This window comes from Sciurus carolinensis, chromosome 11 (genome assembly GCF_902686445.1).
Source record: "Sciurus carolinensis chromosome 11, mSciCar1.2, whole genome shotgun sequence".
In the NCBI taxonomy this organism is placed as follows: Eukaryota; Metazoa; Chordata; class Mammalia; order Rodentia; family Sciuridae; genus Sciurus; species Sciurus carolinensis.
Genome location: NC_062223.1, coordinates 28,259,834 through 28,282,422, shown reverse-complemented (window position 1 = coordinate 28,282,422; position 22,589 = coordinate 28,259,834). Strand labels below are relative to the sequence as shown.

At 34.0% G+C, this 22,589-nt stretch overlaps 1 protein-coding gene and 1 pseudogene across 1 annotated transcript; both read right to left on the bottom strand.

Annotated features, from left to right (window-relative positions):
- Positions 1-11,700: 11,700 nt before the first annotated feature.
- Positions 11,701-12,658, bottom strand: LOC124959346 (olfactory receptor 5D18-like; annotated as a pseudogene).
- Positions 12,659-20,298: 7,640 nt separating this feature from the next.
- On the bottom strand, positions 20,299-21,183 carry LOC124958120 (olfactory receptor 5D13-like). Its single transcript, XM_047515828.1, has one exon. It carries the CDS (start codon positions 21,181-21,183, stop codon positions 20,299-20,301), a length of 885 nt encoding a protein of 294 aa, XP_047371784.1.
- Positions 21,184-22,589: the final 1,406 nt, after the last annotated feature.

Sequence of the window (22,589 nt, the reverse complement as noted above, 5' to 3'; positions counted from 1 at the left end):
TCCACCCATGAATATACCACAGTGAATTTTGCTTTTATAGATAAGTTTCAACGGCACAATTTTTCATGAATGATATGCAGGTTTTGGTTAGGGAATCTGGGTATATGGCTTTAACTTCTTTTCATCATCCAATATGTGGTTTTCTTAGAGCTTTAATTCATCATTTAAATAAACTATGAGCATGCTTTTAGATTCCAAAACCCACTCACTGGCTGTATTAATAAAGAAGTAGGATATGTATCACATAAACAGATGGGAAGTACAGATCTAAACTATGGATTACATGTCCTCTGATCAAGTTAAAATGTAGAAATATCTCAATGAGATTCTGTATAATTGATGATAAGATTTATTTAAAAGAAAGATGCCATCTGTCGAGGTGGCTCACATCCATATAACTGACTCTGGAGGCAGAGGGATGAGGATTGCTCCTTGGAGTCAAGTCCTGGTAACTTAGGGAGACCCTGTTTCAAAATGAAAGATGAAAACCTCACTGTAGGTCAGTGGTAGATTGCCCTTGAAGAAAGATGTCACGCAACTAATAGAAAATGGACTTGATTATACTATGTGTCATTTTCATTCCCACAGCAAATATAGAAAATAAGTAAATAAATAAATAAATGACAGTGTACTAAAATATACATATATATATATATATATATATATATATATATATATATATATATAAAAATGTAGCCGGGTATGGTGACTCACACCTATAATCCAACAGTTCAGGAGGCTAAGGCAGGAGTATCAAGAGTTCAAAGTCAACCTCAGCAAAAGCGAGGTGCTAAGCAACTCAGTGAGATCCTGTCTCTAAATAAAATACAAAATAGGACTGGGGATGTGGCTCAGTGGTCAGGTGCCCCTGTGTTCAATCCCAGGCCTACCCCTCCTCCCTTCAAAAAGAAGAAATATGATGCAGGAAGTATGATTTACATTATAAGAAAATTTAAATGGACCCAGTATTATTGATACAAAATATTAGAACAATAGCAAGCAATTTTCAAAAGGAAGAAAATATTTGTTTAAGAAGTAGATTCATCCCCAGTGAAAAGGATGCTAATGAAATAAAATATGAAAGTAGACTTGGATAATAAATCTAGTACACTCAGTCTCAAGAACATGTGGTCCATACCTTCTTGGAATTTCAATAAATTTTCCATGACAACAATAATTATCAATTAGTGTTAACTTACACACCACTAAATCCAAACAGATTGAGATTGTAAAGACATGTGATATTAATATTTTCAGAAACTATTCCTTTAAAAATATAACAGCAATCCATGTGGAAAATTCTTCAGTCGAAAAGATAAGAAGTGCCTCGATTTGATAAAGGATATTCACATGAAAACTAAAACTATGTTTTAGTGAAACATCAAATAATTTTGAAATTATAATGAGATATTATTATCTTTTTTCATATTTGATCACTTATAAATTTTAAGAGGTATAGCTGGTAATACATACATACATTTAAACAAATGATACAGAGGGAGATGCTATATAAGTAGATAAATGTATCATCATCAGAAGACATGACTTTTTACACACAAAAAAACATAAAAATGTAAAGATTAATGTTATACAAATGTTTGAGGTGGCAAATACTTTAAATGCATGAATTTGACCACTATGTTAAATACATGTTTATTGAAAAACACTACTCTATAAATTTGTAAAATTGTACACAATTACACATAAAAATTTCAAAAATCTTTAATAAAATATGTACACTCACCTATGCATTTTGTAATCTAATACACTGGAAATTAAATTGCAATCCATGGTTGACTGAAAATTAAAATCTGTGGTGATTTTTTAAAAATATTGCAGTATTCAATAAGTGTTGAATATATCTAAATGGTAAGTTGTTTAAGGCATGTGTTTTGAGATAGTGTTATAGGAAGATTTTTTTCAAGTTTTATTTGGTAGAACAAAGAAATATTAGGGAAAACAGGTATCTCCTAATAGGTTAGAGTGAACCTAAGATGTATGGGTATGTTCCCTGTTCTCTATGCTACATGGTGGTCAAGAAACAAAGACAAGAGAAGTTCTTATATTTTATCTCAATGAGCTGTTAATTGAAGGCAATCAAGTGAACTAAAAAAATAATATTAAACTTCAGTAAATCAAGTTACATTCATGGGTTATCTTTTATCCATACTAAGTCATCTGGCACTATCAAGAAAGAATGTGTTGAGTTATACTAATTTTCATGAATTTGGAGATTTTGAGTCTAATTTCTCACTCCTACAAGTACCCTGACATATAACTTTCTATTTCTATAAGAGGGAGATTGCTTTCTCTCCACTTGATTTTTTTTTTACTTAACCATGTTATTTGTTCAGACTCATAAAATTTACCACTGGTGATTCAATCAGCAACTTGTAGTATTTTATATTGGCAAAGTTTATTGTAACTTTTACTATGAACAAATACAAGTAGGTAAATGGTCCAGGGAAGATGACAGTCAGACTTAAGTTGAAGGTGATCTGAGCGAGTCAGCTCCTTCTCAGGCCAAAGCAGTTCAATTCATATCAACAGAACTACCTCGGTCATTGATCTAGTAGTTAAAGAATGCATATTACATTTTTCATCTAAAAGTAGCTGATGATTGAATAATGTGTGTGTATTACCTCAAATTCTTGTTTCACTTGAAGATTATGAAATAAATGGGGTGAAAAATAATTGAGACCACTACATTTTTTCACAAATGAAAATGCATCTAAAATTATTCTAGTCAAATTTTCAAAAATGATGGAAAATTGATGCACAACCACATTGACATGAATGGCAAAATTAGGTGACAGATGTATATTTATAAAACATGCTACATTTTCTTATGCTAGAATGTAGAGAAAAATCATGATTTACAATGCCAGTCAGAATGGTAGTTACCAAGATACAAGTAAAAATAAATGTTGGTGAGGATTTGAAAAATAAAAAAAAAGAATGCTTATACATTTCTGGGGGGACTGCAAATTGTTGCAACCACTCTGGGAAGCAGGATAGAGATTCCTCAAAAAACTGGGAATAAAACCACCATCTGATCCAGTTATACCACTCCTTTGTATGTATATGCAAAGATGCTAAAATCAGCATACTACAGTGACACAGCCACATCAATGTTCATAGCAGCTCCATTCATAATAGGTAAACTACTAAACCAACCCAGGTGTCCAATAGATGAATGCATAAAGAAAATGTGGTGTATGTATACACAATTGAATATAATTTATCCATAAAGAAGAATGCCTTTATGGCATTTGCTGGTAAATGGATACATCTGGAGACTATCATGCTAAGTAAAATAAACCAATCCCATAAAACCAAAGATCGAATGTTCTCTCTGATATGTGTATGCAAACACACAACATGATTGGAGAGGGGGGAGAATAGAAGTTCAGTGGATTAGACAAAGTGGAATGAAGAGAAGGGAAAGGGGATAGAATTAGGAAAGACAGTAGGATGAATCTGACATAACTTCCCTGTGTTCATATATAAATATGCCACAGTGAATGTCAACATCTTGTACATCCACAATACTGGAATACTTAGTTAGAATAAAATATACTCTTTGTATACATATGGACCATATAGACTCTACTGGAATTTATAACTAAACAGAACAAAAATAAATACATAAAATTCCAAATAAAATTTGAGTACTTAAAAATCTGAAATTTTAAAGATAGGTAAGATTTTGTTTTTGTTTGCCTCCAAAACATTCGATGCCAGCAACGCATGTGGAACTAAATGTGAATAATTTTAGAGGTTTCATCTTTTATAATAAGCAGTTCTTTGCTTACTAGTTTTACACTCTGTGGCACATGTCCTTATGCAAATTATAATTTTTGACAACACCCCCCAAAAGTAATATTTCCCAAGATTTAAATTGAACTTAATATTGGCCTGACAATGACATGGTATAGTAAAACAGAAACCTTTAATATGACACCTAAATCAAATATTTGATATAAATCTTCTGAGATTTTAAGCAAGATAATTTTAGTTTTTGAAAGTCACTGTACTAAAGAGTAGGGTGAACAGACATCAGGATCCTGCTTGGAGATTTGTTGCAGATTCATGTGCTGATTTGTTGTTGAACAATAGCACTACTAGTCTCAGAAGTAATTGGTATCACTAAAGTTATGATGTAACAATGGGTTTTGGTAATCTTCCGGATGCCTCAATTCACATCTTACTCCTGAGGCTATAGATGGTGGGCAGAGCATGGGATGACCACTCTATGATAGACAGACCACTTTGACAACAAGTCATTGCATTTTAGAAGTAAGAACACAGCAAAGAAAAGGACTGTGCCATGAACATAGCAATGACAGTATGATAGAGACTCACGTAGAGGAGGTTTGTAGCACCCCCAGTTGAAGGCATTTTCATGATCAAAATGAAACAAGGGACACACAATGATCAAAAGCCTGCATATTTCATTAGAAAAGGCAAATGCAAAAGTACTGTTCTGCATTAGGTAGGGGACAGAGCAGGAAAAGCATCAACAGGACTATGCTCACAAAGTTATATGTCAACATAGTTGCACCAAGACAAAGTCAACCAAAAGTACATGGATATTAAGGAACTGATGAAAGCCCTAGAGTATGTCACAGTAGATAGAAAGGTGAGAGCTTTAGAACATTGCAACTGTGTGGAAAGGAGGGTTAGAAACTGCTACAAACCACTCCTAACACATCACTGCCAATATGAATATATCTGCCCCCAAGAGAATGCACACAAAGAATCGCTCAATGCATCCTGAGAAGGACATGATTTCTTCTTCTACAAACAAGTTTTCTAACAATTTGGAAAGCAGAGGAGCATGTCTCAGGACATCGCAGAGCCAAGGTGGCTAAGCACGCCTGCCAGTGGGGATCCTCGCAGCAGGTTTCACCAAATATTCCTTGTTTTTAATCCAGACAGGGAAGAGGGCAGATAAGCATTCTTGAAGTTTCATTGGTACTGAGCAGTTCTCTATGGATATTTTAGTTTCACTATTCCTAGAAACATCCTGTAATCAAAGTTGCTTAGAATCTCCTTTGGTCATCAGAAACTGATCCATGTTCTCTAGTAACATTGACACATGTTTCTCAGTGCTGTTGTTACCCTTTGGCCATCTGAAAAAAACTCTAGTATCTAAACAATTTCACCTCTGAGGAAAAATGCTAGGCAGTCTTTTAATTTTCAGAAAATTATCATCTTGTTTATGATGGTGTAGTACTTCATTTCACTCCATATGTCTATTTATCTTTCTGCCAGTCTCTCTCTCTCTCTCTCTATATATATATATATAATATACATTTTACTATATATATCATAGATTTATTGAATATATATTTATTATATATTTTAAAAATGAAAATATTATATTTCCCAGAAATTCAGACCAGTAAAATGTGCATTAACTAAAACCATAGAAATTATATATATATTATAATTTCTCTTGTATACAGAGAAATTATATATATAAACTACATATAAAACATTGTATATATGAGGCACTGGGTTCAATCTGCAGTACCACATAAAAATAAATAAAGGTACTGTGTTCATCTACAACTAAAAACAGTTTTTTAAGAATTCCAATTAACAAAAAGCAACTTTTGATGTTGGAAATGAAATACTATTCTATAAACACATGTAATAAGGATTGAAGATTATACCAGAGTTTGGGTTCACAAGCAGAAATAACTCTATCATTTTTATACATGAAACCTGGAGCAATATTTAGTCTGAACTGTAAAAAGCAACTTCCATGGACTTTTCTCAGTTATAAAAATCATGACCTGGACTGGGGAGATAGCTCAGTTGGTAGAGTGTTTGCCTCACAAGCACAAGGCCCTGGGTTCAATCTCCAGTACTCCAAAAAAAAAAAAATAAAATAAAATAAAAAATAAAAATCATGACCTTCTCAATATTTTACCATGGCTAATTCACCCTATAAACAGTGCACCCATATCAAGGGCATGGAGTCATTGGGTTGGCTAATTTTCAACTTCCTGTATTGCACATGTGGTTGAACAAATAGTTCTTTTCAAATACAGAAATGATTTGCTTTGTTTGGGGAATCCTTGCAGATTTGGAAGGTTGAGATATAAATCACTATTTCTATCAGAAATCCCAGAAATGTAGACCAGTCTATGAGATCAACACATGATGCAGAACTTGAGTTTCATTTTTATGGGTGTGATATAATTAAACAAGTCAAGCAGTTGAAGTCTGTGGAACAAGATTGGGAACCACTCCAAGGTAGGTGGAAACACAATGATCCTTCTGTGTTAACATCGTTAGTAATATTTTCCCTTTGTTTCTTAAAGTTCACATCTGCAGAGTTCGATTTGGGCTTCGTTCTGTCCATTGGGATGTTTTAGAAAAGGCCCACCCCTGCACATGGTAAGTCCCAATATATCTAATTCCAAGAGTGAGTATTTATCGCTCTCACCTTTTCCTGGCTAAGGGTGCCTAGATTACTCAGTGGCTCCTCACAAACCCATGTCTCCAAACTCTTTCATACTAATGTCTGAATTTCCTTTAAACTCTTAATATTGTACTGTGCTTTGACCTTTTGGGATGACAGAGCAACTCTCAAAACTAAAGATATTCTTCCTCAATGAAGCACACTTGAAATCAACTGTGAGTATTAGATAATGTAATTAGATAGCCCTAAGCCTGTTTCAATCCAGCACATATGCACCACATTCATAAGATTTTAGAGCTGAACATTTATACCCACTGTGTTTAAAGCACTGTCTGAATCTTCAAATCTACCTGAACTATTTATTTCCCCTTTTTTCCCTTCAAGTATGCTTCCTTTTAGTTGGTCATATAATCCTGACATCCTTCTGACAGATTACCAGTATTTCAAATATTGGTAATGATTTTGTTGATTAGCCAAACCTTATTTAATAGGTCATTTACTGGATCTTCTTAAAAATATGTACACCCTTGTAAAAATCTTACACTTCAGATCAGATCCCCATACTTGGAAATTCTGCCTCAGCAGCCTATGTGCATTTGGCTCTGAGAAACTGTTCATGTTCTCTGCACCTCTTCTCCTTATCTATACAAACATAGAATCTACAAGCATTAGATTATCCTTATTATTTTCACCACAGTCACTGCCTTATTTACATGATAAAAATGATATATATGGGATATCATAAATTAGAAAATGAAGTTAAAGCATCCAAGGGCGTATTCTACATTGTAGAGATTGTCCCCAGGATTCAGGTTTTTTTTTTTTTCAATTCTTTGTAAAGATGTCTTTTTAAATTTACTCATAATTTTAATGAATGAAGAAAAATTCTGTAATATAGAGCCAGATATCATTTCAGAAATCAGCGTACACCTATAGGGAACAAGAAGTACAAAAATTTGGCAGAGTTTTTGTAAAAGCAGTACTCTTTGTTGATTTCATTCTGAGTGCTCCTTTGGTCTTATTTACAAATTTAATTCAGGATCTCCGACCTTCAAACCTAGTTTCTTATTCAATTAATAAAAATAATGTTACAATGAACAGAAAAAAAAAAAGCAAAACTAAGTTCTGGGGACATTCCCTAAATGTGGAATAGTCCTGGATGTTTTCACATCATTTTCTAATTTGAGATGCCCCATATACATTATGATATCATATAAATGTATTCATGACACTAATTATAATAATGATAATAATCATGATAAAAATATTAATAATAATTCAATGCCTGTGGGACTATTTTATTTGCATATTTAAGGAGAAGAGTTCAGAGAGCACTAATAACTTCCAGAGTCACTTATGAAAAGGCAGCTGAGTCAGAATTTCCACTTAGGTTGACCTAATACAAAGTCTAATCATTAATTTTCTCCTTTATTCCCTGCTCCCTGTCTTTCTCTGGTTCCCTCCAGCTCCCTTCTCATCTTGGTTTCAGGCTAAGAAAAACAACTTAGAGCCAAATGAAAGACCTAAAAATGTGCTCTCAAGGTAATGCCTAGCTCACATATAATCAGCTAGATAACAAGGGATCCTCAGGGGACCTGTCTACTCCCACCCTGTATGATTAAATTTCAATTTTACATTATTGTGGTGCTCAAATCCTTATACATTTACAAAACGATCTTTTCACAAAACACCTGTCATCTAAGAACTTCTGTGTGATGACCCATAATCTCTACAGTAGCTTCACACCCATAGGCTACTGCAGTTCCTTCTTTTTACCCATCATTTTTGATCCCTCATGCATGCACTTTTTTATGATTCAACAGCTTCACCAAAATATCTCTTCCAAATAGGACAACAAATTTTCCTTCAAATCCTAAGAACCATCACCTCCTAATGTCAGATTCCAGGGTACACTCTTCCAGAAAACTTCCATGATAAATAGGAACTTCACAATTAAACTGTTCAGGTTTGCTTCCACCCACATGGCTTCAAAGTAAAAAATGATACACAAAGCACATTATTTTTCCTCTTAAGTGTTATAATCTCTTTAAAATCTCCCTCTTAAACATTTTTAAAAATTGAGAATGGGTAATCAGCATTACATTAATATCTGTCAAAGTTATTAAACATTATTAAAGAACACAAATGAAGTTTAAGCCAAGATCACACCTAGGTCTTAAAGATGTAGGAAAGAGAGTTCAATATCTTGAATGCTTATTCTCAGTTGAAGGAGATAGATACAACTGTCACTAGGCTAAAAACATGTTCCACTGACCAAAAAAAAGTTTATAATGTTCATTTATTCCCCCATGAAAATCATAATATAACACATAGACTAAATAATTCAATAGAATCAAGACTTATTTATTGAAGTCTTCTTTTATTTAACAAATTACTAAAAATTATTTCTCAAAAAAGTAGCTATTTTACAAATTGTTCTAGTTTGTAATTAGGCAATGAGAATTTAATTCAAAATATATACCATGGAAGGTACCAAGAATATAAAAAGTCTCTTATGATAAACAAACCTGGGCATCATAGAGTCTCTATGTGGGTGAGTCAGACTTACAAGTCAAACTCAGGCCTCATGTTAAGTATTTTAAGAGGAACTGCCTGACCTTGGGGAATCATACCCTAGAGAATCTTAACCAGGTGTTTTCCATGAGTATAAACAAGACAATTTGGAGAAAATTTCTTATTACTAATTTAAACTATAATTAATTTAAATCACTAAATCAGATGGGAAAATTGAATGTTGACCTACTGGTCATTAGAAAAATACAATCAACCCATAATACTAAATCCATATTTTAGAAAATGTGTTATCCTTTATTGAAAATATGAGCCTTTGGAATTCAAAAAAAAGAAAATCACATCCTGCTTTAGTACATACAAATTTTTGTTGATTTTGGGGGGCTTGAATTTGTTTTTGCTTTGTAAATAATGGTGATATCTGCATATTGATCTAATTTGTGCCTCTTTGACATTTTCTCCCCCGTGATTTTCTAATCTATTCAAACTCACATTGCATATGCATTTTCAATGAGGTTGCTGATAAATGTTTTGAATAAATAATTGTTTTGGCAAAAAAAAATTATCAGTCACTTTAAAATGATATATCATTAAACATTTATGTCAATGGTAGCATATTTGGGGAACTCTACCAAATAAATGTTAATGAATAGGACAGAATATGTAGACAATTATTATCTTGAATTCTTCAGAGAATATCTTCTTGATTTCAAAGAAATTCATGATATTAAATAATATTTAAAACATTAGAAAAATATGTTTGTCTAAGTCAGAATTCAAACTTGCTCTTTGTCAAAGGCTATTAGTAATGAGAAAAGTAAATCACATTGTGAAAATATTTCATGGTACACAGCTGAGAAAGGAGTAATTTTCACAATGTACATGAAATTTTTCAGATAAATAAATCACAAAAATTCAAAATGTTGGCAAAGCATCCTACATAGGTATTCAGAAGAAATAAAGCAATAAGCACATTAGATGTGCCTTACCTCAATAAGCATAAATATTCAAATTAAAGTCAAGTGAAATATCTACAACAAATGGATAAAAATAATGACTAATATTACTGAGTGCTGATTAGGAAGAAGATGACAACTCTTTAACTTTCAAACATTACTATTAAAACTGTAAATTGATAGGACCAATTTAAAATATTGAGACCTAAATACATGTGCAATTTCATTACAATGAGCATATTTATGTGCAGCATATCAGAATATATTTTCTAATTTGGAGCATGCCAAATGTCCTTCATTCTATATGGAGTTACAAAAATATATGGAATATTCACTTGTTGAAATATTAGATAGGAACAAAAATTTTAAAATAATAAGTTCATGCACCAAAATGAATGATTTGTAAAGTTATATTGATAATTTATAAAAGTAGGATACATGGATTACACACTACATGACTTCCTATAATGTTTGAAAATTGGAAATATTAATTTGAGTTTTTAAAAGATAGTTAATACCAATAGAAAAAACTAGTTCATCTTTATGATAAAAGTAATATTTTCACTGTTGCTGGGAGTCAGGAGAAATGGCAAGTGATTGGCTTTACTTTGCTGATAATATTCCATTTCTTCACCTACTTGAGAGCTCAGTGGGCATTTAAACATTATCTTATAATAGATTTTTAAATTTTACTGACAATATCTGAGTGTCAATTACTATATTTTTTCAAAAAGAGAACTTTTCACTATAAATGTAATAGAAACCTATAAGATAATTCTAAGGAGCAGAGGGAAATAAATAGACATTTTATTTTCAAGGAACATAATAATTATTCTCTCATTAATAACTTTCTGTAAATAAAATGACCATATTAATGTTGCATTATTAATGTCCAAATTGATTACAATGATGAATCAGAGAGAATGGAAATGAGTAAATTGATCTATTTTGGAGACATAGAAATGTAATTTACAGATGTTCAAGGAAGAAAAGGGAACATAATTAACATTGACTCCTTTGTTTAAGCAACTGAGTGAATATATAAGGCAATTTACTGTTAAAAATGTACTTAAGATATGAGTTTATTGTGAGAATGTATGATCAAAGATACAGTTTCTTAATTACAATGTCATGTCCCTCAAAATAGAATACAAGTATTGATAGAAGTACAAATTTTTATTGCTATCAGCATTAGCTCAGTACATTTCATTGAACTGTAATATATTGCATTGATTCTTAGAAAATGGGTGATACATATAAACAGTCGTTCATATTTTAAGACCTACTTGCTAAAGTCAGTCAATATTTCTCATAAATAACCAAAGGTACTCATTGCACTTAAAGCATTAACGTGTAACCAAAAGTTACGCTTTACAGAACTTTCTGAGTCATCACAGTGGGTTCCGAAGACTTCAGTATGAAACTGATACAGGCAGCTTTCACTTTTGTTTTCACCACTTACATATGAAGGACAAGGTAAAGGCTGGCTATAGCACAAGATGTGAGTTCTAAATACAGATTTCTAGTTCCTCATTCTGAATGCTGTAGTGTCCAGTGGGGAAGTTTAGAATCATATAATCTTCTGAAATTCTTCAGAAGAAATATACAAAAGAAGCATATTTGTAATGAAACAAGAAAATTAGAAAGTACTCTGAACATTTAGTAAGATTTTAATGGATGAATGTAAACATAACCATATATTCAGTTGAAACTTAAGTACCATGAAACACATTTTTTTTAAAATTGTTCATGGTTAAGATATGCAAATATATATATTTATCTGAATTTTATGTGGAGAGAATGCAGTTTGGTGTGGATTAGCCTCCTAACTGTCTCTTTCACATCTTTGTTCCTGAGGCTATAGATCAGGGGATTCAGCATGGGGATTATGACAGTGAAAAGGACAGTTTCCACTTTAACCAGGAGCCAGGAGCTTTTGGAGTGGGGCATGCAGTAAAGAAGGAGGATCATCCCATGGAAGATGCTGATGGCAGTCAGATGAGAGGTACAGGTGGAGAAGGCTTTGTGGAGGCCACCCTTGGAAGGCATCCTGATGACAGTGGCAACAATGAAGACATAGGAGGCCATGATGATCAGGAGACTACATGCTTCATTGAATGTAGAAATAATGAAACACACCATCTGGCTGAAGGAGGGGTCAGAGCAGGACAAAGAGAGGATGGCAGAGTACTCACAGCCGAAGTGATTTATGATGTTCGATCCACAATAGGACTGTTTTACCAGAGAATAGGTGAGTGTCACTGAGCAGAAGCCACCCCACATGTAAGTTCCAGCTACCAGGAGGGCACAGAGCTTGTGAGACATAGCAACTGTGTAGAGCAGGGGGTTACACACGGCCACAAACTGGTCATAGGCCATCACTGCCAACATGAGCATTTCTGTAATCACAAACATACAAATAAAGAAAAACTGTCATGCATCCATTGAAGGAGATCATTCTGTCTTCCACAACCAAGATCTCTAACAGCTTGGGTGTGATTACACTGGAGTAGCAAATGTCCAGAAATGAGAGGTGGCTGAGGAAAAAGTACATGGGTGTTTGAAGCTTAGGATTGATCCTTATGATCACAATTATGCCCAAGTTCCCCACAAGAGTGACTGTGTAGATGATGAGGAACAGCAGGAAGAGGGGTGGCTGGAGGTGTGGAAATTCTGAGAACCCTGATAGGGTGAATGTGGACACAGAGCTCTGGTTTCTGACTTCATGTACCATAATTCTTCTTGAAAGAAAAAATATATAAGGAATGAAAATAAAATGGAGCAGCAGAATTTGACATGGTGGACTGACAGTGAGGTGGTGCTCAGTGTAGCCCAATAAGGATGAGAGTGATCAGTTGACTGTGATGAGTCTTCTGCTTCCTGTGGGAATCTTACTTGATAATTTACTGACTGTTGATTCAGAGCAAGCAGCTGTATTCCTCAGGACTGTAATTTTCTTATCTAGAATAAAGCAGTGGTGGTGTTCAACATTGTTATGTTAAAAAATTGTCTATAAATGTGTCTGATGCATGGAAGACTTCACATTAAAATATTATTTTATGATAAATAAGGAGACATGTACTAATGTCAGAATATTATTGAAATGACTGTATTATTCATATTATCATACCATGAAAGTCCTTGGAAATAGTAAAAACTTTTAATATGCAAATAAGAAGAAATAATAAACAACTTAAAACTCAACTCAAAGTGGATCAAAGACCTAGGCATTATACCAGAGACTCTGAGCCTACAAGAAGAAAGTGTAGGACCAACTCTCCACTTTGTCAGCTTAGGAACCAACTTGCTCAATAAGACTCCTAAAGGAATCTTATTTAGATGCAAAATCAAAAATCTATATCTGCTTAGAATCCTGGAATGTTATTTCCCTTTCTACCAATCTTATTTTTTTCTCTAAAGTTAGTTTATTTTTTAAATTTTTTCTAATTAGTTATACATGACAGTACAACACATTTTGACACAGCATACATAAATGGAGTATAACTTCTCATTCTTCTGGTTTTACATGATGTAGAATCACACTGCTCATGTAATCAAATATATACTTAGGGTAATAATGTTAAATTCAATCTACTATCCTTCACTCCCTTCACTCCCCTCTGCCTAATGCAAAGTACTTCTATTTTGTCCTAGGCTTCCCCATTGAGAATTAGCATCCACATATCAGAGAAAACATTCAGCCTTTTTTGTAGGAGGGGGCAGGGGGATTGACTTATTTTGCTTACTGTAATATTCTCCAGCTCCATTTACCTGCAGATGCCATAATTTCATTCTTCTTTAATACTGAGTAATACTCCATTATGTATATATACCACAATTTCTTTATCCATTCATCTGTTGAAGGGCACCTAGGTTGGTTCTATAGTTTAGCTATTGTGAATTGATCTGCTATAAACATTGATATGACTGATTTTAAGTTCTTTGGGTATAAACTAAGGAGTGGAATATCTGGGTCAAATTTTGGTTCCATTCCAAGTTTTCTGAGGTATGTCCATACTGCTTTCCATAATGGCTGCACCAATTTGCAGTCCCACAAGCAATGTATGAGTGTAACCTTTCCCCCACATCCTTGCCAACATTTATTATTACTTGTATTCTTTATAATTGCCATTCTGACTGGAATAAGATGCAATCTTACATTATTTCTGATTTGCATTTCTCTAATTGTTAGAGATGTTTCTTAAGTCACCACATTATTATTTCCTTTGAGATAATTGGTTGCTGTATTATCAGAAATGGAATAATGAAAGTTTTTTCAGTCCTCATACTTTTTTCCTTTTCTTTTAGAGACCATTCCAGTTTTCTACAGTCCATTATGATTTGAGCAATTAATTACTTAAGCAATTATTTTTAATTTTTTTTAGCAATCTGCTTTACTAAGCCCACCACTTTTTGTTGTCAATGTTTTTGTTTAATTTATTTTTATTGTAAACAAAAATGTGATACATGTTGTTTCTGTTTGTACATGGAGTAACAGCATACCATTTGCATAAACATACATTTATATAGGGTAATGATGTTTGATTCATTCTGTTATTTTTCCTTCCCCCCCACCCCTCCCATTCCTCTTTTCCCTCTGTACAGTCCCTCCTTCCTCCATTATTTCCTCCCTCCCAATCCCCATTATGTGTCATCATCCCCTTATCAGTGAGAACATTCGTCTTTTGGATTTTTGAGATTGGCTTATCTCACTTAGCATGATATTCTCCAATTTCATCCATTTGCCTGCAAATGCCTTAAGCAATTTATGACTTTTCTTACATCCCAACTATATTGTCCACAGTGGGTCAACACTATGATTTTAGTATGCTACCATAGGGAGGCATGGGAACATGGAAGGGTTTAGGAGCATATAAAGGTATCCCTTCCCTGGCCACCTCACTATCAATTTGAGGGGGTCTGGAGTGTGTAATGATTTGTTTACAAATAGACAGGTATATTAAATGTACACAACACATTCATTGCTAGAATAACATTGTGTGATGACCCTGTGAAAGTCATGGCGTTCCTTAGAAGTCATTAACTTAGGTACCTGCAGGACTGCTGGGATCGCCTCACTCACGCTCCTGTTTAGGGCATCACAAAACAAAACTGAAATACACATGTGAACACTTTCTAGATGTCCATTCACATTCCCTTTTGAATTCCAGGACCCATGGCCTCTTCCCCCAGTGTTTAGGTGATCTTCACGATGCTCCCTCACCTCTGCCTGGTGCTTTTTGCTTTTGTTGATCTTTACAGAAGCTCAGGTTGGGGTTCTTGTAAAATGAGGCAGGCCTAATAAAAAATGAGGAAATATCAATCTGTCCCTCATTCTACACTCCTACTGTTGCCAGCAGGCATTTTGACAGAACATACTTTTCTATTTAATAAAAACTACCATCCCACTAACCCTTGAATACAATCATTGAATTTTTTTTTTATTTAGCTTTTAATTTTTTACAGACTGCATTTTGATCCATTGTACACAAACGGGGTACATCATTTCCTTTCTATGTTTGTACACAATGTATATTCATACCATTCTTATAATTATACATGTACATAGGGTAATGATGTCTGTCTCATTCCACCATTTCTCATACCTCCTCCCTCTCAATTCCTTCTACACAATCATTGAATTTTAACTCTAATTTCTTCCAAAGTGCATGAGTAGAAGTTATGGATTTTGACACAATTTCCTTCATACATCAACAACCAACAATTCTGTCAATTTATATGGGGTGTTTAAAATTGTATTCTATAAAATATTTATTTCTTCTAATCTGAATTGACTTCATTTCTCCACTCATGATTTAAACTGGATCTTGTTTAGTGAGATGTTTCCTGTTTGGCTCTTCCATGAAAACTTCTCTCATTATCCAAATATTACTTTGCACATATATTATCAGAACATTCATGAGACCATAAAAGATTTGCTACTTCAAATCTGTAGTTGTATGTGTTCTCTATTTACTAAATTCAAAAATTGTAATGAGAAAAGCACTTACCTTTAAAACTTCATTTAAATCCTCTAGAGTGACCTAGCAATTGACAACAAAGTTTCAAACTCAGTAAAATTATCTTAGGAATCATGAAAATAGAGGTTAGCAACTTGAATATGCACCATTTGATGACCTAAGTGGACAGTACTCTCCCTGACTCCCATAGGTTTTTGTTGTTGATTTTGTTTTTTTTCCTCTCAGCAATCTCTGGATTTCAACACACCTCATAGAAAAAGGAAAAGATGCCCAAGATTAAAACTCCCACTAAAAGACAGATTCTCCTGATACACATTTTTAATTGCTGGCTTCCTTGCTATTATGAACAAGCTGCATGCACATTCTCCCTCGTGAATAAAATGTTCTTATACATTTTCACATCCCTTTAAAGACAGTGACTATTTCAGAATACAATTCAATAAGGGAGGGAACTAACACAATTTTTCAAGTGTTGCAAGTTCTTGGTGGCAGCACAGTGGTGCTCCAAAAAAGTGACAGATCTTGATCATATATTTTATGACCATGTACTTTGTTCACATCTAGCTGCTTAACTCAGGAGAATCCTGACTGTTGGGAAAATCTAAAAACACAATTAGAAAATATATGTCATCTGTTACTTAGAATATAATTTCTTCTAAATCAGTACTACATTGATTTGCCTGCCTTAAAAATACCTGACTACTATATGGAGGTTACACAAAATCACAAAACATTAATGTAAGAGCATTGCAATAACCCTAATATAACTATATACTGCAAGCATTTTTAGTCTTCTCTGCATTTGTTTGCATGTGTGTAGATGTATTTAAGCAGACATCTACTCTATATTGTACTATATGTTCTTTTATATTCAACTACATTATGGGCATAGTATTGTATCCTAAATTGAAGAAGACATTAGAAGATGGGAATACCTCCCATATTCTTGGATAGACAGAACTAATATTGTCAAAATGGCCATTCTACCAAAAGCACTTTACATATTCCATGAAATTTCCATCAAAATTCATGATGTTCTTTACTGAAGTGGAAAAAACACTCATGAAATTCATCTAGAAAAAGAAGAGGCATAAATACACAATGTGGCATATATACACAATGGAGTCTTACTCATCCATGAAGAAGAATAATTTTATGACATTTGCCAGAAAATGGTTAGATATGGATACCATCATTCTAAGGGAAGTAAGCCAGGCCCCCAAATCCAAAGGTACAATATTTTTTCTGATAGTAAGAAGCTAACCCACAATAAGGAATGTGAGGAGTGGAATGAGGTATGATCGCCCACCGCCCGCGGGGACAATCACAACGCATATGCTCTTCTTGATCACAGGAACCAAAAGGCTTTATTCCACAAGTCTCAGACTTATATTGAGAACATCAGCCTATCAGAGAGTAGACTACCAGGAAAGTCAGCCTATCAAGGAACAGTCTCCAGGCAGATACCAGGATTGCCTCATGTACAACAGCCAACCAGAGTTAATTCCTAAAACTTGTATATGAGTGCAGCTATGTCTGGCAAGCTGCCAGGCACCATCTTAGAGATCAGGCCACGGTGCTGCTCTGGGGCCCTCAGAGCCCGCCCCTGACAATGAGGGGAAGAATAGAAGTGTAGTAGAATAGACAATGGGGAATGGAGGAAAGGGAGAGGGAGTAAACAAAGGAAAGACAGTGGAATGAATCTGAAATAGTTTTCCCAAGTACACATATGAAAACAACACAGGGAATTCCACCAGTATGTACATCCATAGGAATGGGACTCTAACTAGAATAAGATATATTCTGTGCTTTTACAATTATAACAAAATGGATTCTGCCTCCACATATAACCAAAAATAACCAATAAAACTTGTATTTTTGACTCTAACAAGATAACATTCACAGTTTTTATTTTGCCAGTCATTGAAGTAGAAACAGTATAGTTTTGAATACTTGTACACATAATATATAGATAAGATGAGAGAAAAGTATAATAATGCCTGTTATTTTTCTCAAATATGACAGTTTACAGACAAAAATGTACAATAATGTTGAAATAAAAGGGAATAGAGAAAAAAATTGACAAAAATTTTGCAATGCACTTAAATTCAAAATAAACAAAAATATGCATACTTACATAAGAGCCAGTTAAATGATATATTTAACAAAATACTGTTCATAATATTATCAAATATACTAATTATTCAAGATGAGTCAAGTCACTCTAAACATGATTTTCAAAAATATTTTAAGAGGATTTAATGTAGACCATACAAACTCATACTATACTCATAGATTAGAAAAAATAACCATTATAATCATATTTATTCCTACAAAATAAATCATATTCTGTTCAATTCCAACAAATTATGAACATCTCACCAACATTATTATTGTCTTTATCTTCATCATGATTACCATTTTCATTTCTTTTGTACTGTATGGTAATAGTTCATTTATTTTTATTCTATTCCTGATTTTGTTGAAGTTTTTTTAATTTTGTTCTCCCATTAATAGGTGAAGGTTAATTTTGCTTATCAATTGATTAGGCCCTGGGTTGCCCGCATATGGGTTAAACATGATTCTGTCTGATTTCTGTGAAGATATTTCTAAATGTGATTAACACTTAAATCAGCAACCTGAATAAAGTAGATTTTTAAATGACTTAATTACCAAAATATAAAAAAACAAAGAAAACTACTGTTTCTTAAAGTAATCAGATCTTCTCTGACCTAGTGCCTTAGAACAAGGACACTAGAATTTTCCGCTTTACAGATTCAAATGTAGACATTGGCTTCTCTCGGTGTTGGATCTTCACATTTGCCTTGGATCCACACCCATAGCTCTGCTGGTCTCACACCTTCCAATAAAGACTGGAGCTTCAGCATCAGCCCTCATGACTTCCTGCTGCTGCAGATCTCAGGACTTGTCAAATGTAATGATGACATGAACACACCTTTTAAATTTAATTCCTCATATAGACAGAATCTGATAGAAGAGATTATGTAGGTATACATGTATACATTATCTGTTCTGTTTACCTGTACAAATTGATGAAATATATTTACTGTGTTTATTGAAATAAACCTGTGATTTCCCCTTATTATGTCAATGTAATAGATCATCGATAATTTTAAATGATATACTAACCTAACATTCCTCTAATAAACATATGTTTTGTTTTATACATTATAGATATTTATTTGAGCACTCTATTATTAGTGTTTCTACAAATATATTTATGAGTTATTGGCTATAAAACCAAATGTTACCTCAAAATCAACCCTCAGTTTTTCTTCTCTTAAATCACAGGTGAAATCTTCTTAATTTATTACCCTTATAATTTTTTTCTGGTGTTTCAACTGCATGATTTCAAGATTAGTGGAAACTGCAAGGTATACTTAAGATTGCATATTCTATATGCTTAGGGTGCAGAGACAAGGATACACAGACTCTTAACTCAGATGATACTTAATACATTTCCTAGACAACTGTGCACTATCCATTTACTTTTTTAGTGACTTTCACCCCATGATTTTTGGAAGAAGAGGGAACACTTGTAATAGTGACTCCTTTGTTTAAGCAACAGAGTGGGTATATATGGCAATTTACTGATGAAACTTCCATAAGACATGAGTTTATAGTGAGAATGCGTGATCAAAGGGACAATTTTATAACTATGGTGTCATGTCCAACAAGAGGATCCAGTTACTCTTAGAAATAAATATAAATTTTGTTCCTATCAGCATTATCACAATGCATTTCATTGAACTCTAAATATGTTGCATCGATACTGAGAAAAAGTGTGGTGCATATAAATAGTAGCTTATATTTAACTACTTGCTAAAGTTAATCAATAGTTCTCATAATATCACCAAAGGCTCTCATTGTGCTTAATCTATTAAGGAGAAACAAACAAAAAGTTATGCTTTACAGAACTTTCTGAGTCAACACAGCGAGTTCTGAAGTCTTGAGTATGAATCTGGTACAGGCAGCTTTCATTTGTGTTTTCAGCACTTAAATATTAAGGACAAGCTAAATTTGGTTTGTAACACAAGGAATGATTCTAAACGTGGAATTCTAGCTCCTCATTCTGACATCAGTAGTGTTTGTTGGGGAAGATTAGAAGGTTTTTACCTTCTGAAAATCTTCAGAAGAAATATAGAAAAGCAGCATAATTGCAATGAAAAAAATTCAGAAAGTGCTCTATATATTTAAGAACATTTCAGATTCAATAATGAATGGATGTAAACATAATCAAATATTGAAGTGAAATACATACTGTCAAGAACATTTTTTAAACTGTGCATGATTAAGACATACAAAAACATTTATGCAAATTTTATGTGGAGGGAATGCAGTTTGGCATGGATTAGCTTCCCGACTGTCTCTTTCACATCTTTGTGATCAGGGGATTCAGCATGGGGATCATGACTGCATTGAGTGCACTTTCCTCTTTCATCAGGAGCCAGGAGCTTTTGTCATGGGGCACACAGTAGAGAAGCAGGATGATCCCATGGAAGATGCTGATGGCAGTCAGATGAGAGGTACAGATGGAGAAGGCTTTGTGGAGGTCACCCTTGGAAGGCATCCTGATGACAGTGGCAACAATGAAGACATAGGAGGCCATGATGATCAGCAGGTTACATGCTTCATTGAATGTAGAAATGATGAAACACACCATCTGGCTGAAGGAGGGGTCAGAGCAGGAGGCAGAGAGGATGGCAGAGTACTCATAGACAAAGTGATTTATGATGTTAGATCCACAATAGGACAGTCCTACTAGAGAATAGGTGAGTGTCATGGAGCAGAGACTACCCCATATGTAAGTTCCAGCCACCAGTAAGGCACAGAACTTGTGAGACATAGCAACTGTGTAGAGCAGGTGGTTATACACGGCCACAAACCGGTCATAAGCCATCACTGCCAACATGAACATTTCTGTAATCACACATGCATAGTCTAAGAAAAACTGTGTCATGCATCCATTGAAGGAGATCATTCTGTCTTCCACAACCAAGATCTCTAACACCTTGGGTGTGATTACACTGGAGTAACAAATGTCCAGAAATGAGAGGTGGCTGAGGAAAAAGTACATGGATGTTTGAAGCTTGGGACTGAGCCTTCTCACTAGGATTATGCCCAAGATCCCCACCAGAGTGACTGTGTAGATGCTGATGAACAGCAGGAAGAGAGGTGCCTGGAGGTGTGGGAATTCTGAGAATCCCATCAGAATAAATGTGGACACAGAGCTCTGGTTTCTGACTTCATGTACCATGATTCTTCTTTAAAGAAAAAATATCAGGAAATAAAATAGAGCATCAGGACTTGACATGGTGGAGTGGCAGAGAATTAGGTGACATTCAGTGTGGTCCAGTGATGATGACAGTCAATTTGCAATTGTCAGTCTTTGCTTCCCTTTGAACTCCTACTTGACCAATACTATTGATTCAAAGTAAGTAGCTGCATTCTTCAGGACTGTAGTTTTCTTATCTGGAATAAAAAAAAGGGATGGTGATCAACATTGTTTTATGTTTTCTACTGGTCACACATATTGGTGAAAATGTCTTGTTTTTATATTCATGAACTTAGATTACTTTTATTAAGCAAAAATACTCTGGTCAAAAATTTTGTAGTTTCATCTCCTGCTCAAAAAAGGGAGTCTAGTGAAATCATGATCTCAATGAAGATTCTCAAAGTTGACTTCGATAGAGAATTCCTGGATACATAGTGCATACTAAGTGCTCACCCTGAGTGTCCGTACACCAAGATCTCAGCATGACAGAGCACCATTTAAAAGCTGAGAATTCTGTTTCTACAAACTCAATTAAAGCTCCAATACTGACATTCTTCCACCCATTTTAACTCACAAATGTGAGTTTAAAGCCATTAGAGTCACATTTAAAAGACTGTTCTTCAAACTTGTCTTGAAAAGAAAGTGAAGCACTACTCAACATTCTCAATTCCACATTTTAACATGTATCTTATCATGTCATTTATTAGTATTGACTTTAATAATTTTTTATTTAATAACAAATTTCTCATTTAGGGGATCAAAATAAATAAGGTGAATTCTTTTTATAAGTTCTTTCAAAATACTTTACTAAATCTTATTTTGCCTGAATAAACAACTTTATTTGATATCCATTCAATATTTGCTTTCTCATACTGTTAGAACATATCTCAGAGGGTCTGATCAGTATTCCTGTAACATTAACATTCTTTATCCAACATTAAGTACAAATACTAGATTCACTATCCCCCCAAAAATCTATCAAAACCAAGAAGGAAGAAAGTGAGGAAACTATTATTTCCATATCTGTAAAAAGACATACTTCATATTTAGGTATTTGAAGTGAGTTGGGTTAATTTCCTGCCATGTCAAATTTTGTCCATGGGTTACTGGTAAACCACAAATACCATATTAATACCCTTAGATCTTGAAATACTAGCCCTAGGCATTTATATTCTGACTTCTTTTGGTTCTCTAATTCACATTCCTTTTTGAAATCCAGAGTCAATGTCTCTTCTCCCAGTGCTTAAATAATCCTTCACATTGCTCCCACAAGGCTGCCTGGTGCTTTTTACTTATGCTGATTCTTTCAGAAACTCAGTTTGGGGCTCTTATAAAATCAGACCGGTTAATGAAAAATGAGGAAATATCAAGTTGTCCCTCATTCTTCT